At 36.3% G+C, this 16,090-nt stretch overlaps 1 protein-coding gene and 1 pseudogene across 1 annotated transcript; both read left to right on the top strand.

Moving 5' to 3' along the window:
* Positions 1-1,719: 1,719 nt before the first annotated feature.
* On the top strand, positions 1,720-4,940 carry LOC147940309 (uncharacterized; annotated as a pseudogene).
* Positions 4,941-9,993: 5,053 nt separating this feature from the next.
* On the top strand, positions 9,994-10,842 carry LOC104707531 (SAUR-like auxin-responsive protein family). Its single transcript, XM_010423904.3, has one exon. It carries the CDS (start codon positions 10,177-10,179, stop codon positions 10,660-10,662), a length of 486 nt encoding a protein of 161 aa, XP_010422206.1. The 5' UTR covers positions 9,994-10,176; the 3' UTR covers positions 10,663-10,842.
* Positions 10,843-16,090: the final 5,248 nt, after the last annotated feature.

The following is a 16,090-nucleotide window of genomic DNA, read 5'->3' as shown; positions in this document are numbered from 1 at the left end:
ATTATTTAATCTGAACTAGTTAGGATAGAAAAAGCAAACACTCTGAACCAGTTACTAGAGTGTTTATGATGTACATAGAGACACATATACATCTGCTATGTATTACTCATAAATCATAAGGAACGACATACAAAGACTATAATTGAGTAAAATACCAGAAAATCAAATCGAATCATCTAGATACTTACAACAAGAAACATGTTACTAACTCACATAATTATAAATTTATTTTTGATTAGAATAAGGTGGGAAATATATAGTAAGATTCAGCTACTGGCTGCATTTTAATGATTATGACATGTCAAAATAAATAAATAAAACTTTGAACAAGTTAAATATGTGGTAATGTGGTATAGTTGAAAACTACCGTATATAGTTCATATGATATTCACATATTCAAATAATTAATGAGAATAATACTGTTCACAACAAGAAAACCGGTTATTTCCGACTATATTTTACAACTATTATTCAGTCGCTAAATTTAGCGATTATTTAGTCACTATATTACGACTAAATAAAAACGATCGTAACGTAGTTGGTAAATCGCGACAACACTCATTAGTCGTCAAAATAGTCGCCATTTAACGACTACCTTACGACTCATATATAGAATAATAAATGCAGTCATAGCCTTGTTGTTATATAGTCTCTCATTTACGACTAATTTGGTAGACGCATTCAAGTCACCAATTAGGCGACAATTTCGGCGGGTCGTACAGGTTGTCGCTTAGTAGTCGTTATTTGGCGACTACTACGCGACATTTTCGGCGGGTCGTAACGTAGTCGTACAGTAGTCGTAAACTGCCAATATTAAAAATCACGTTTATTTCGTTTGGGGGTTGGTGTGGAGGTTGGTATACTTGTATTATGCGACTGATTTTTGTTAGTCGCTTGGTAGTCGCCAAAATTGCCTCTATATATACGAGTTTCACCACTTCTTCTCTCCTCACTCGATCAAAACAAACACATTTGTGCAAAGGAAAAAGAAAAAATCTTGAAAAAAAAAAATCTTTTGATTATTCTTATATAATGAGTGGGAATTACAATTATAGTAATTCTCGAGAGTGGATGTATAAGAGGTTCGATGAAGTGACGGACAATTTTTCAGCGGAGTTTACAACGGCGATGGAGCAATTCATGACATTTGCAAATAGTCAATCTCTAGCACAGAATAATGGGGGTATGTTCCACTGTCCTTGTAGTCGTTGTAAGAACGATAAATTTATGTCGGGAAAAAGTATTTGGAATCATCTTTTTAGCAATAATGGATTTATGCCTGATTATTATATTTGGTATAAACATGGGGAAGAAATCAATATGGATATAGGAACAAGTTATGTTAGTAGTGATCAAGAAGTGGATAATGTAGATGTGGGTAATGAGGTAGAAAATCCATATGTGGATATGGTGAATGATGCATTTCGTTATAATGTGGGTTTAGATGATAACTATCATGAGGGTAGTACTCAAAATGTAGAAGAACCAATACATAATCATTCAAAGAAATTCTACGACTTGTTAGAAGGCACAAAAAATCCATTATACGATGGTTGCCATGAAGGTCACTCACAATTATCGTTAGCTGCTCGAGTCATGCAAAATAAGGCGAAGTATAATATGAGTGAAAAGTTTGTGGATTCGGTGTGCGAAATGTTGAATGAGTATTTACCAGAAGGAAACCAGACAACCAGTTTACATTACGAGACGGAAAAATTAATGCGCAATTTAGGTCTCCCATATTATACAATTGATGTTTGTATTAACAATTGTATGATCTTCTGGAAAGAGGACGAAAAGGAAAAGACTTGTCTGTTTTGTGGTGCTCAAAGATGGAAGCCTAAGGATCCCCGACGTAGAACCAAAGTACCATACAGTCGTATGTGGTATCTACCTATTGCTGATAGATTGAAGAGGATGTACCAGAGCCACAAGACTGCAGCGGCGATGAGATGGCATGCTGAGCACAAATCAAAGGAGGGAGAAATGTGTCATCCTTCAGATGCGGCAAAGTGGAAATATTTTCAAGAACAAAATCCTCGATTTGCAGAAGAACCCCGTAACGTTTATCTTGGATTATGCACTGATGGGTTCAATCCGTTTGGCATATCTCGTAATCATTCATTGTGGCCGGTGATCTTGGCTCCATACAATCTACCCCCTGGTATGTGCATGAACGAAGAGTTCTTGTTTCTTACAATTTTGAATTCTAGGCCTAATCATCTGCGAGCTAGTCTGGATATTTTCCTCCAACCTTTGATTGGGAGTTAAAAGAGTTGTGGTCTACTGGAGTCGATGTATACGATGTATCCTTGAATGAAAATTTTAATCTAAAGGCAGCGCTAATGTGGAAGATAAGTGACTTTCCGGCGTATGGCATGTTATCAGGATGGACAACCCATGGTAAATTGTCTTGTCCAGTTTGCAAGGAAGATACAAAGTCGTTTTATCTCCCTAATGGAAGGAAGACGTGTTGGTTTGATTGTCATCGAAGATTTCTTCCTCACGGTCATCCATTAAAGAGGAATAAGAAAGACTTCCTCAAGGGAAAAGATGCTTCGAGAGAGTATCCACCTCAGTCGTTGACCGGTGAGCAAGTTTATTACGAACGTTTGGATGAAGTAAAACCACCAAAAACCAAGGACGTTGGTGGAAATGGTCATGAAAAGAAGATTGCTGGCTATGAGAAGCAACACAACTGGCATAAGTTAAGCATATTATGGGAGCTGCCTTACTGGAGGGACCTTAATCTTCGACACAATATTGATGTGATGCATACAGAGAAGAACTTTTTGGATAACATCATGTATACTCTTATGAGTGTGAAGGGTAAATCAAAATACAACATCATGTCAAGATTGGATATTAAAAAATTCTGTTCTAGGCCACAATTACATGTTGATAGTGATGGTAAAGCTCCTTTCCCACCCTACACTTTGACAGAAGAAGCGAGAACAAGTTTACTAGAATGTGTCAAACATTCGGTGAAATTTCCTGATGGCTATTCGTCAGACCTAGCTAGTTGTGCTGATATGGAAAATGGAAAGTTTTCAGGCATGACGAGTCATGATTGCCATGTTTTTATGGAACGACTACTTCCATTTATCTTTGCAGAACTCCTGGACCGGAACGTCCACCTTGCATTATCAGGTATTAATTAATTTCATATATACCTATATTTATGAAGTATTTAATAGTAATTTTAAAGTAATTAACCCCAATATTTTGCATTGTATATTGTAGGGCTTGGAGCATTTTTCCGGGACTTATGTACGAGAACTTTGCATAAAAGTCGCATTCCAATTCTAAAACAGAACATAATTCTGATCCTATGCAATTTGGAAAAGATCTTTCCACCATCATTTTTTGACGTGATGGAGCATCTGCCTATACATCTCCCCTACGAAGCTGAATTAGGAGGCCCTGTCCAATATAGGTGGATGTATCCTTTTGAAAGGTTTTTTAAAAAATTGAAAGGAAAAGCAAAGAACAAAAGATATGCAGCAGGATCAATTGTTGAATCTTATATCAATGACGAGATTGCTTATTTCTCAGAGCACTACTTCGCCGCAAATATACAAACAAAATCAAGGTAAATTCTAAAATCAATCAAGGTAGATAAACTGTTATCAATTATTTGAAAGTCATTTACTTTTCTCATTCGGTCAGGTTAACACGATTTGATCAAGGTGAAGCCCATGAATATCATGTCCCTGGAGTACCTCCTATATTTACTCACATCAGCCGTCCAAGTGGAGAAACGAATGAAATATGGCTGTCGGAAAGAGACTATCAATGCGCACATGCATATGTTTTACGGAATTGTGACTATTTTCAGCCAATTGAGAGGTATATAATTCAGTTTATATCGATTAAGTAAAATAAACTTTATTAGATATATAATCCACAAAAAAATCTCATATACTTGTGTTGGTCTTGTATATATAGTATGTTCGAAGATTTTATTGGTGCAAAATATCCAGGACTTTCGGAAAAAGAACTCTCCACCAAAAGAGCTGACGAATATCATTTATGGGTTAAAGAATATGTATGTCTTTATATAATCCTTATTAAAAATGTTTTTATTATATATTATAAATAATTCTAATATAAATATATATATATATATATATTGTGACATATATGCAGGTTTTTTACTGGAACGCCACAAATCCATTTTCTACCTGGGTTCAAGAGATAGTGCATAGACCTTTGAACAAGGTCAAAACATGGCCAATGTATTTTACAAGAGGCTACTTGTTTCATACACGTGATCATGGTGTTGGACGAAAGATTTGTAACTATGGAGTTTGTGTTAAAGGTGAAAATTACACTCATGCAGCAGATTTCTACGGGACCTTAACTGATATCATAGAACTCGAGTATGAGGGGATGGTCAATTTAAGAATCACACTTTTTAAGTGTAAGTGGTATGACCCTGTTATGGGTAGAGGCACTCGGATGAGCAATAGTGGCGTCGTAGACGTTCTTTCATCGAGAAAATATAATAAATACGAACCATTTATTCTAGGTACATATATATATATATATTATTTTTTAATGTCGATAATATATATATGTGTAACTCATATTTGTGTTGATATTCCTAAACAGTCTCCCAGGCGCATCAAATTTGCTATATTCCCTACCCATACACAAAGAAACCAAAGAAGGAATGGCTCAATGTTTTAAAAGTTAGTCCGAGGGGAAACATTGCAGGAGAATATGAGAACAAAGAACTGACTCTTTTGCAAACAGAAAATGATGATGTTGTATTGGTGACTACCATTGAAGATCTGGTTTTCAATGATTTAGATGAAAGAAATGAACCAATAAATCTTGATTATGATGTCGGAGATGCAGAACCAGAAGATGAATTTCAATATAATATATCATCTTCAGACGATGAACTAGATGAAGACGAAGATCCTCCAAACTAATTATGCTTGTGTAAAATTTGTATCAAAATGTGTAATTATGCTTGCATCAAATATTTTAATAATTATCTATTGTATTAAAATAGATAATTATGTGTTTATATTAAATTGTAAATTATGCTTCTATCAAACTGAGTAAATATGTTTATATCAAATTGGTGATATATATATATATATATATATATATATATATATATATATATATATATCTATATATATAAATATAAATTGTGACTGTTTAGCTGTTATTTAGTGAATAAAAAATAAACTTTTAGTTTAATTAATATTGTGACTAATTAGCGACTAATTAGTGACTAATTGGCGACTAATTGGCGACTAAATGTAGAAAATATGAATTAATTTGACCCGGGAAACCAAATTAACCCGGGAAACCAATCTTAATTCCATAAATTTTCGATTACCCCCAAAACCAAAATAATTTTGGTTTACCTGGGAAACCGAAATCTCTAATTTTCCCCCCTTTTACCAAAGCCCTAATTTTCTATCTCATTACCCTAATAGCTAGATAAACCCGATACTCACTCCACTTCGATTTCTCTCCTTTTCGAATCTCCGATACTCTCCTTTTCGACTTCTTTTCGGAATCCATCACTCTGAATCCTCTTCCATTTCTCTACTATATCCCCGATATTCTACTCTATCTCCGATCCCTTCTTTCCCGATTCTCGTCTTCACAATGGCTCCAACACAATCTGCAATGAAGTCTGCAACTAAGGCTCCAACTAAGGCTCCAACCAAAGCTCCAGTTAAGCGAGAAAGAAAGAGGAAGATGTTTCCTAATGTATTCCAAAGAACCGAAGGGTCGACCCCGTCAAGGAAGCGAGAAGAGCAAACCCTCTACCGAGTCAATACAACTTTACGCCGACAGCAGATTTACCCCATCCTCAATCACCCCAAGAGCAAGACCGCATTTTCCCTAGACACTCACCGTCAGCAGCACCACAGATCCGCAACTATCCACCGCCACAGACGCTTTTCCAGACCTTGGTGAACCAACAACGTCAGACTCCACAGCCTCTTTCGTCAGAGGAGGTCCACAACAATCCGCGACAGTGTGGTGCTGATCCTCCACTACAGGACGCTCCACCGTCTCCGGCTAATAACTCTCAAGCTCAGAGTCGTCCATCATCTCACGATAACAACTACCATGAAGGTTTTGAGGCTTCAAATCCGGAGCTCCAGGAGGACACAATTATCACTCTAAATGCCCTGCTTAGAGTGCCAAACCGTGAATATTGTCTTCTACTTGATTGTTATTTTAAAGTAATTTTTTGTTGTTGTGTGATGGTCTGTGATGCTCTATGATGGAGTCTGTTTTGATGTCTGTTTCGAACATTGATGTCTGTTTTGATTGATGTCATATAAGACCAAACACCGACTACTTCCATTTAGAACATTGATGTCTGTTTTGATTGTTCTTAATAGGTTCTGTTTTGTGTTGGTCTTATATATATGTATAAGTACTGTTGGATCATATTCCATCTTTGACATCTATTTCATGTGTTTGCAGGTTTACTCGCGACGAAAAATCGCAACTGGTAAGGAAGATTACTAAAATTTTTACAAATAAATTTGGTGGTCCATACTACAGCTGGACATCTGTGTCTCGGGACAGACAACAGAGATGGTTCATCGTGTTTGCTGTACAGTTCTTTTCTCTCTTAACCTTTTCACATATAGGTTTACTTGTTGAGTTTACACTAACATCATTATATTCTCTTTGCTATGTAGAAAACACACACATGGGATCCTTTGATTAATGGTACAGTTCAAGAGTTTTTCGAGCTCATCTGCCAATGCCGGATGAAAAACATGATTAGGAATGTCAAGACGAGTGGAGAGCGACCAACATGGATCAGAGATACTATTTGGCGAACAATGGTTGAGTATTGGGAGACTGAAGAAGCACAACAAAGGAGTCTCACCTACTCTAAAGCTCGTTTGTCTGATCGTGGTGGTCTTGGTCCTCACGTCCACTTATCACGGCCAAAGTCTTATCAACAAATCCATACCGAAATGGTTAGTAACTTTTACATACCCATAAATTTTGTTTTTCTTTACATTTGGAGCTTTAAATGTTGTCATAACCCTTGCTTCTTTTGTAACATTGCAGGAAACGGAATTGGGAAGACCGGTGACTCTTGGTGAGGTTTTTATTAAGACACATACCAAGCAAGATGGTACTTATGTTGATCGGAAGGCGGAGCAAATCTCTCTCAGTTATGAGAAGAACTTGCAGCAGAAGTTGTCCGACCTTGCGGAACATACTTCACAGCCTCCAGAGCTCACAACAGATGATTTCACAAGCATCTCAATGGCAAGGAAAACCAACGACAAGAGTCTGCAATGGTTCAGTCATTGCAAGAGCAAATGAAGGAAACTCAACGTAAAATCGAAGAGCAGGCTGCTTATAATTCTCTTCGTGATGCTGAGGTTGCTGCTCGTGATGCAGAACTTGCTGCCCGTGAAGCACTACATTTCCTAGCTGTGGCTGAGCAGAAGGACAAGCTAGAGCACTTCTCCTTAGTGGAGAATTACCTGCGCAAAACTGACCCGGCCTTTATGGACTTTTTGAAGACTCAATCAGCTGAAGCAACCACAGAGCCACTCTCAACCACACTTCCTGCAACAGCGGATCCTTCTCCAACTTCAAACATGGATGCTTCTTATGTTAACTTCTCACTCTCCAATTTCATAGACCTAACTCATGAATTGTCTCTTTTGTTGAACTCGTCTCTTTTGTTGAACTTGTCTCTTTTGTTGAGACACATGTATACCAATATATTTGTCTTGTGAGAAACTTGGTATGCATTTGTCTCTTTTGGTTTGTATTATGAATCATCGGTTAATATGAATTTATTGTCTCAATCTTGTTTTTGTTGTATTTACAAGATTGGTTTCATAATATTTTGAGAAACATGTACCAATTTCAATTTAAAAAATTTACAAATTTTTTTTCCACAACACATTAGTCGCTAAACAGATGTAATTTAGGGCATAATAGAATAGTAGCCAAATAGTCGTAAATCAGTAGCAAATATTTTACGACTACTTTACGACTACAAGCCAAAATACTGTATATCATGGTTAGTCGTAAATCCGTCGTAACCGAGTCTTCAAATGTTGCGACTACACAACGACTCCTTTACAACTGCCTATTTAACTATTGGTTAATCGTAATCCTGTCGTATTGTAGTCGTAACTGTTTACGACTCTGTTATGACTATTTTTACGACTACGGTATATTGTCGTACAATAGTCGTTAAAATAACGACTATTTTTACGACTAATTTTTTTACCGATTAAAAATTTGCGACTACATGTTTTAGTCATAATTGAATCGTAAACAACATATTAACGATTCCTTAACGACTATTACGGCAGTTGGGAATAGCCTGTTTTATTGTAGTGGTTTAATATTGTTTAAATATGTGAATATACTGATCATTATGCCTGTTTAATATTGTTTGTCGTTTCATTATGTTCTCAGTATAAAACAACATGCTCAACCTGTATTACTGAAAGAGTTTTGTCTTAGCTATCCCCTAGCCTAAAATATTGCAAATAGTTGATGAAAAAGACAAAGCTATTACATTTGTTTTTCATTAAAAGAAAGTTCTGATTAATAGTATAAACTACATATCCAAGAAATTGTGAAAATTGAAAAATATACGTAAAATGAAAATAAGAAATCCACTTAAGCTAAAAACACTTACTTTATAACTTTTGCTTACTTTTAGTAACTATCATCACAATGAATTTGTTAAGATAGCCATAAAGGAATAAATAAACAAACAACACATGAGTAATATTGCAATTTCTTGAGACCCTATTCTAGGTAGCGTATGTGCAACTTGATTAAATAAAGCCATGAAGTGTTGAAGTAGTCCATTCTCATTGAAGATCATAACATAGCATCTCGAATCTCCATAGTTCATACTGACATTATAATCTTCATCTTTAATATGTTAGGTTACATAATTAATTAAATTTTCTTTAACGTGAAAATTTTATAAATACAGTAGAACCTCTATAAATTAATACTCTTTAAATTAATAATCGCTATAAATTAATAAATTTTTCCGGTCCTGAGTTGGACCGGTGTAAAAAATAACACAATTCGATAAAATAATAAGATAATATTTTTTTAAAAAATTCTATGTAAAAATATAGTCCCAATAATATCATAAATTAATAATGATATAAACTACATATATATATATATATATATATATATATATATCTAAGAAAATTTAGTGAAATATGACTCTATTGTTGTTTGTCTATTCTTGAATTTGCATTCTAGTTGCAGTTTATCTCTAATCTTTTTTATTGTATTAAAAACTTTTAATGTTGTCTTATCAAATTGCATAAAAAATTGAGAAGAGTAGTTGCGGTAATTGTTTTTTACATGTAATTGATTCTAAACGCACCGTAATATGTTCTTCGACTTCATCATTACCATCAAAGATAATACCAACAGTTTCTTTTAAACTTCTAACATTTATCATTTTCATTTAGATAAGAAACTCTATATATTAACATCAATCATATTACGATAACCAAAATTATAAATTAAGAAAATTATATAAAAATGTGAATCATAACAAAAGTATCTTATTTTGTAATATAAAATTTTCAAAATTATGAAAATAAATTAAAAATCTCTTCATAAGTTAATATTTTATTAATTTATCGATAAATTAATAATTATTAATTTATTGATAAATTAAAAATCTCTATAAATTAATAGAATTTCATGGTTTCGATCTTATTAATTTATAGAGGTTGTAGTGTAATGTGAATAGGTTGACGTTGACATGCTATTTTGAGTATTTTCCATAAATTAAATAAGAAGGCAAAGTATACAAAAAGAACAACAAAGACAAAGAAAAAAAATATTGAATTTGGAAAAGTATACATCAAAAAGTGCACATCTAAAAACGCACGCACAGATAATAAACAGTCATAGAGAGCTCAACGGCCTATAAAAGAGGTTGCCTCCTTCCCCATACCCAAACACTCTTCTTCTTCAACTCTAAAACATAACAGAGAGAGATACGATTAAAACAGCCAAAAAATCCAAACTTTCTCAAAATCTACTTCTTCTAAATCAAACCCATTTCTTGAAACTCGATTTCGAACAAACCCATTTTATTGTTTTCTCCAAAAAGACTTCATTCACTTTTGTCATAATCTGATCAAACCAAACCAAACAATGAAGAGAGTTAGAGGTTTCAAAATTGGACACAGATTTGTCAAAATCTTCAAATGGATGATTCTACCAAGAAGAATCCAATCAGGGAAACGTCAATGCCCGACCCGAATCACTAACCCGGTTTCCGGAATCAAGTCATTAGCAAGGTGCTTAAGCCGTGGAGCTAAGAGATTGTGTGGTGGTAAGAAGAATCCGGGTCAGAGTCAGATCCGATTGGGTAAGGATCCGAAAACGTCGAACCGGGTTGTTCCGAGAGGACATTTGGTGGTTCACGTCGGCGAATCAGACGATGACACGCGGCGTGTCGTGGTTCCGGTGATTTACTTTAATCATCCATTGTTCGGAGAGTTGTTGGAGCAAGCGGAACGGGTTCATGGGTTTGATCAACCGGGTCGGATCACGATTCCGTGTCGGGTTTCGGATTTTGAGAAGGTTCAGATGAGGATTGCCGCATGGGATCATTGCCGCCGGAAGAGAGTTTTTTAAGAGGAATAGAAATAATATATTAGAATGATAGTCAAAAATCAAAAATGATTATTAAAAAATAGAGAAATTGTGGATCTTAGTTTTTTCTTATGTTATACGATATACTGATTCACAATTTCAAAGAATTATTTGTATAAACTTTTTTCAATACATGATGAAATATACTGAAAATTTATAATATACCAGATAGTCTTAATTTGTGTGTGCAATTTTAAAATTCAGTATAAAATTGAATTGTACTTGATAGTAAGGTGTTCAGTATATTGTTAGTGAAATTACTTGTTTCTTTCCTATATCCAAAGGAGAATAATAAAAATTCATTTTTTCAATATAACTACTTTTGATAAGTTTCTATTAAGTACAATTCAATTTTATACTCAACACCTTCTATTAAGTAAAATAAAATGTTATTTATAGTAGAAAATGTTTCATTATATTGATAATGAGATTATGTTTTCTAAATCGAAAGGAGAATAACAAAAATAACATTTTTTTTTAAAAACCACTATTTTTTAAAGTACTATTTTTTGTTAATGAAATTATGTTTTCTGTACCATAACCTTTTTGGCTGTTGTATTTGTCTTCTCTTTCTACAGGTGACATCTTATTTCTGATTTTCCCGTTGCGATTACCGATTGTCTTTTTTTTTTTATAAATTAATTTAAAACGTGTCTTTGATGGGTTCGATGGGAAGGTAATGGATGGTGCGGTGAAATCAGCGATTAGAAGACGAGTGGTTCATATGGCTCGAATTACTAGTTATTTGGGTTTGTGGGAAAAAATGGTCACATCACTTGGTTGTACTCCTAGCTACATCTCAATATATTTACCACTTGTATTTTATTCTAATTTTTCACCCCCAAAAAATTGAGTTTTCTGAAATATATAATTCATTTGGTTTTAATGCCTTAAGTACATCAGAAATGAAATGAGATGCATCAGAAATGATAAAGGGTTATGGTAAACACAAACACAACACTGAAACTCCCATATCCTCGGTTACACATTTAAAAAATTAAAATAAAATAAAATCTCAACTGTTTTCCTACGAGTGCGAATTTGACAGAGTACGCAGATGGATCCATATGAACCATCTTCCCCATGCTCTGCTCAGAAGGAAAATCCCTCGAATCCAAATTACCACTAGAGCTTGAATATGAAATATGGCTTACCCTTCCCCCTCGATCTCCGGTGTGCTTTTGCCTTGTGATTCTCGGTGCTCACCGAACTCACCGTATCTACAAGTTGGCAACGCTTGTACCGACGATGATGACGACGGCGACAATAGTTGACCTAATCCAAATGGTGGTTTCCCTTACTGGACCTAGCCCCTTAAGTTTTCACTCTCGGCCCATATCAGAATCTACTAAACCAGATGAGTTCTTATTCCCGGTTTGCTATGATCGATTGCCCCACACCGGTTTTTCCTTCTATAAGTCCGGGCCCATTAACGAAAGCTATCACCCAAATTCAATAAGCATATGGTACATGTCCATCGCTCTCTCCTGTTTGTCAAACCAATCCAATATGGCGTTCCGATCTTCTGCGGGAGATGGATGTAGTTTCCATCTGAAGTTCGACTTGAACCCATGGTACGGGTCTTGGCATTATATCTCTGAAATCCTGATACCATACTATCCTCTCGGCAAGCTTTGTAAGGGCCTACTCCCGCTGAACCAATATCGACGATGTGACTTTGAACACCGAGTTTCTCTGCCCAGGTCCGAATTTCATAATCCTTTATCAATCTCCATCATAACACCTCTTTACCCTAGGTTTGGTTGTGTTTCTGTTGCGTCGGGTTCAGCTGATGGTGTTGACAAGCAACGACATTATGACCACACCTCCTCAGAGTGTTGGTTACCGACGCTTAATCAATCAGTCGCCTCTGTATCTCTGGAAAATCAAGTCTATATGTGTGAAAATCAATCACGGTGGGCATCGAAGTTTCTTGTGCTGTGAACTGTTTGTATTGGTCGGGGTTCAGATTGTCTTATCCAGATTCGTGAATGACATTGCGATTTTAAACTCAACTTCTCTAGTTCCGATTATAGCTGCTTGGTCAAGTCGAGGTTTCCTCGGTAGCAGTATGTTGTGTTCTTCAGATTGCTTTGAGATTTATCCTTGTCGAGGCTAGTCATTTAGCAATGTGTGGATGCCTTTATTACTGAGCTCTAATCTGGAATCTAATCCAACAAGCTGAGTGATTCTGAAGCTCCCACCCAGTGTCCCCAATTGTAACATGTCACCACACGATAGGCAGCTCGGGTTTGTTAACAAAACTCAGGGCCAAACCGGCTGCAAGCTTTGTGTGAAACTCCTTAACCTCCATGGCCATGAGCATCATGTGAGGGAGGACTCACCTGGTTTGCTACGGTTAGGCACCCAACTCTTGCGATCCCCGGTTGAAGCTCCTTCTACAGCCAAGAGGTTCGATCTTAAAGTGCTAAAGGACGTTGCCCCCATTACTCTACCTCTCATGTTGGCTATACACTCATTTAGTGTTACCCCTGTGGAACACTCTTTTCAAAGCTCGATTGCGTTTGTCGATAGAGGCACTCATGATCACTTGTTGGTTAAGGATTTTGCGAAGCCTGCCTTCATGGTTGAATCCATCTTGGTTCCAATAGATTCTTCAAACATTGTAAAACTTTCAAGAGTGGAGCATCCATTTGAAGAACTCATGGAGCCTTATCTTTTCTCCCCTTTGATTATATTGTTGTTTGTTGTAAGAACCTACCTCTTTATGAGGCTTTGATTTGAATGAAATCTCACTTGTTTGACAAAAAAAAAAGGTCCAACGAGTTCTTGGAAGGCGGATCGATCCATAGAATTTGACGACGACACAGTTTCCCCCAACTCTTCCATTGCTCGCCCGGATTGAACATGCTTTAATCGAATGAATAGGATACACGACGTTCGTGATCGTATCTGAACCTTGAGAAATAGACTTTGCTCCCCATCCATGGGAGAATAGTTCTCAACTCAGAGTTACGAAAACCGAAAAAGATTGTCAAGCTATCAAGTGTAGTCCTACTCACCTCCTCCCATCTCAAAGAGACTAATTTATCAACCATTGGCATTTCGTTCATGCAGGCAAACATTACAAAGAGCTCTCCTTCCTTCTCTTTCAAGTCAACTGTTTTTGCCTTCCGTCCATATTGAATTTTATGGTAGATATACGGGAGTTAATGTACATAAGGAGTCCACATACGGGAAGATGGGTGAAAGTTAGAGAAAACTCCTGGATAAAACATATATATATATATCTTGGATAAAAAATTGTGACCTTAATTATGACGTCAATAAACTTAAAAAGTAAATAGTATTTAAATAGTTTCACTACAAAAAAGGCGCTGGATAAATTCGGTATATTAACGTCAGTTGATAAACCGACTTAAAATTTTCAATTAGGAAGGAATTTTGAGTCACTTAAGAAACTAATGTAGGGAGTAGAACGAATAAATCGAGAAGTCAAACTTTGATAGAAAAGCTTGAAGACTCGAGCTAAGATCTCGATGACTTGTGCAACAAGAAATGAGATTCGAACACTTGTATTAATAAGTGCAGCCTGAATCCTTTTAGACAGAGAGTTTGGGAGTTTGAAGCATGTCATAGTATAGGTTGGCATGGCAGCTAGTACAGATTTTAACAGAGTGGGTTTCCCTGCCATGGAGAGGAATCTAGATGACCAACTGATGGCTCTTTGCTTTATTCGGTCCACAATTTGGGTAAAAAGATCTCTTTTCCTACGTCTAAACAGTTTAGGCAGCCCCAAGTATTTACCTTGCCCACCTTCTTTATGGATAGCTAAGTCTCGAATTACTCTCTCTCTTATCACCCTATTTGTTTTTGCTGAAAAAGTAATGGCAGATTTGTCTCGATTGTTCTGTTGTCCTGATGCTTCTTCGTACTTGCGCAGGATGCTCTTCAGTTTCATACAACTTTTCTGGACCGACTTACAAAAAAACATTGTGTCATCTGCAAATAATAAGTTGTTCACGCAAGGACTTCTTTTTACCACTTTGATACTCGGTAGACTTCCTTGTTCTTGTGCTCGATTGCAGAGGCCTGACAGTACCTCACTGCACAAAATAAAGATATAAGGGGATAGTGGGCCCCCTTGTCTAATGCCTCTCTATGGTGTAATTGTACCCAAAGCTTGGCCATTTATCAGGTATGAGTATGAAATTGTTGTTATGCATTGCATCAACCATTGGACCCATTGTCGATGAAAACCCATCCTTTCCAACACAAATTTTATGAAATCCCACTCCAATCAGTCATATGCTTTACTTATATTTGTTTTAACCGCCATAAATACTCATTCTTTTGCATTTGATGTCTTCAAATAGTGTAGGGTTTCGTGAGTAATGAGCATGTTGTCTGATATAGCTCTTTGGGGAACAAATGTAGATGGGTTCTCCGATATACACATCGAAAGGATTGGTTGGAGTCTTTTGGTCAGTATATTGGATATAATTTTGTAGTACACTGAGCACAGAGAAATAGGTCTATAGTCAGACACTTTTTGGGGGACAATAATCTTCGGAATTAACCTGACATGGGTATGATTTATCTTCAGAGGTAAATTTCCGGAGATAAAGAAGGATTGGACCTCTGCAACCAGTTTCTCTCCCACTGTGCTCCAGTTTGATTGGAAGAAACTTGCTGAGAACCCATCCGGCCCATGCGCTTTATCAGGATGGATAGAGAAGCATGCTCTTTTGATTTCCTCTACCGATGGCAATTTGATAAATGATTCATTCATGTCCTGTGAGATGCAGGGAACTAGAGCCTCCTAGACCACAATCCTTCTATTTCCTTCTTGAGAGGTAAATATTTGATAAAAAATAGTCAGTAATTACTGTGACAATCTCTTTTTTCTCATACACTGGGTTTCCTGCTGCTGACTCCATCACATAAATATTATTTAGAGCCCTCCTGCTCTTTGTTGCTGCATGAAAGTATCCAGTGTTTTTATCCCCAAAGTTAGCCAGAGTTGTCTACTCCTTTGTTTCCAGAACGCCTCTTCATTTTGGTAAGCCTTCAATAGATCTCGATTGATTCTTTCCAGTTACGCTTGGTTTTCTTCATCTTTAGTCATGTTTTCCTCCAAGGCTTTTTGAAGAGAGATTGTTTATTTTTGGCTGTTTTCATGATGGTATTTGCTCCAGGTGATGATTGCCCGTCTACAGGCATCTAGTCTCTTCTCAACAGATGCATCCGGGATAGAGTTCCACGCCTCAAGGACCACTTTCCTCACTTCTTCATTTTCTTTTAAAGCTCTATCATAGCGGAATAAACCTCTTCTTTTTTTCCTAAAAGGTTCAAAAGATGTGACCAAAGGTCGGTGGTCTGAGCCTTCAAACCGTAAGTACTCACTTTTACCCGAGGGGAACTCCATAATCTAATCACTGTTTGCCAT

This window comes from Camelina sativa, chromosome 8 (genome assembly GCF_030686135.1).
Source record: "Camelina sativa cultivar CO46 ecotype springtype chromosome 8, ASM3068613v1".
Classification (NCBI taxonomy): Eukaryota; Viridiplantae; Streptophyta; class Magnoliopsida; order Brassicales; family Brassicaceae; genus Camelina; species Camelina sativa.
The sequence above is the reverse complement of the archived record's forward strand: the minus strand, read 5'-3'. Positions and strand labels throughout refer to the sequence as shown.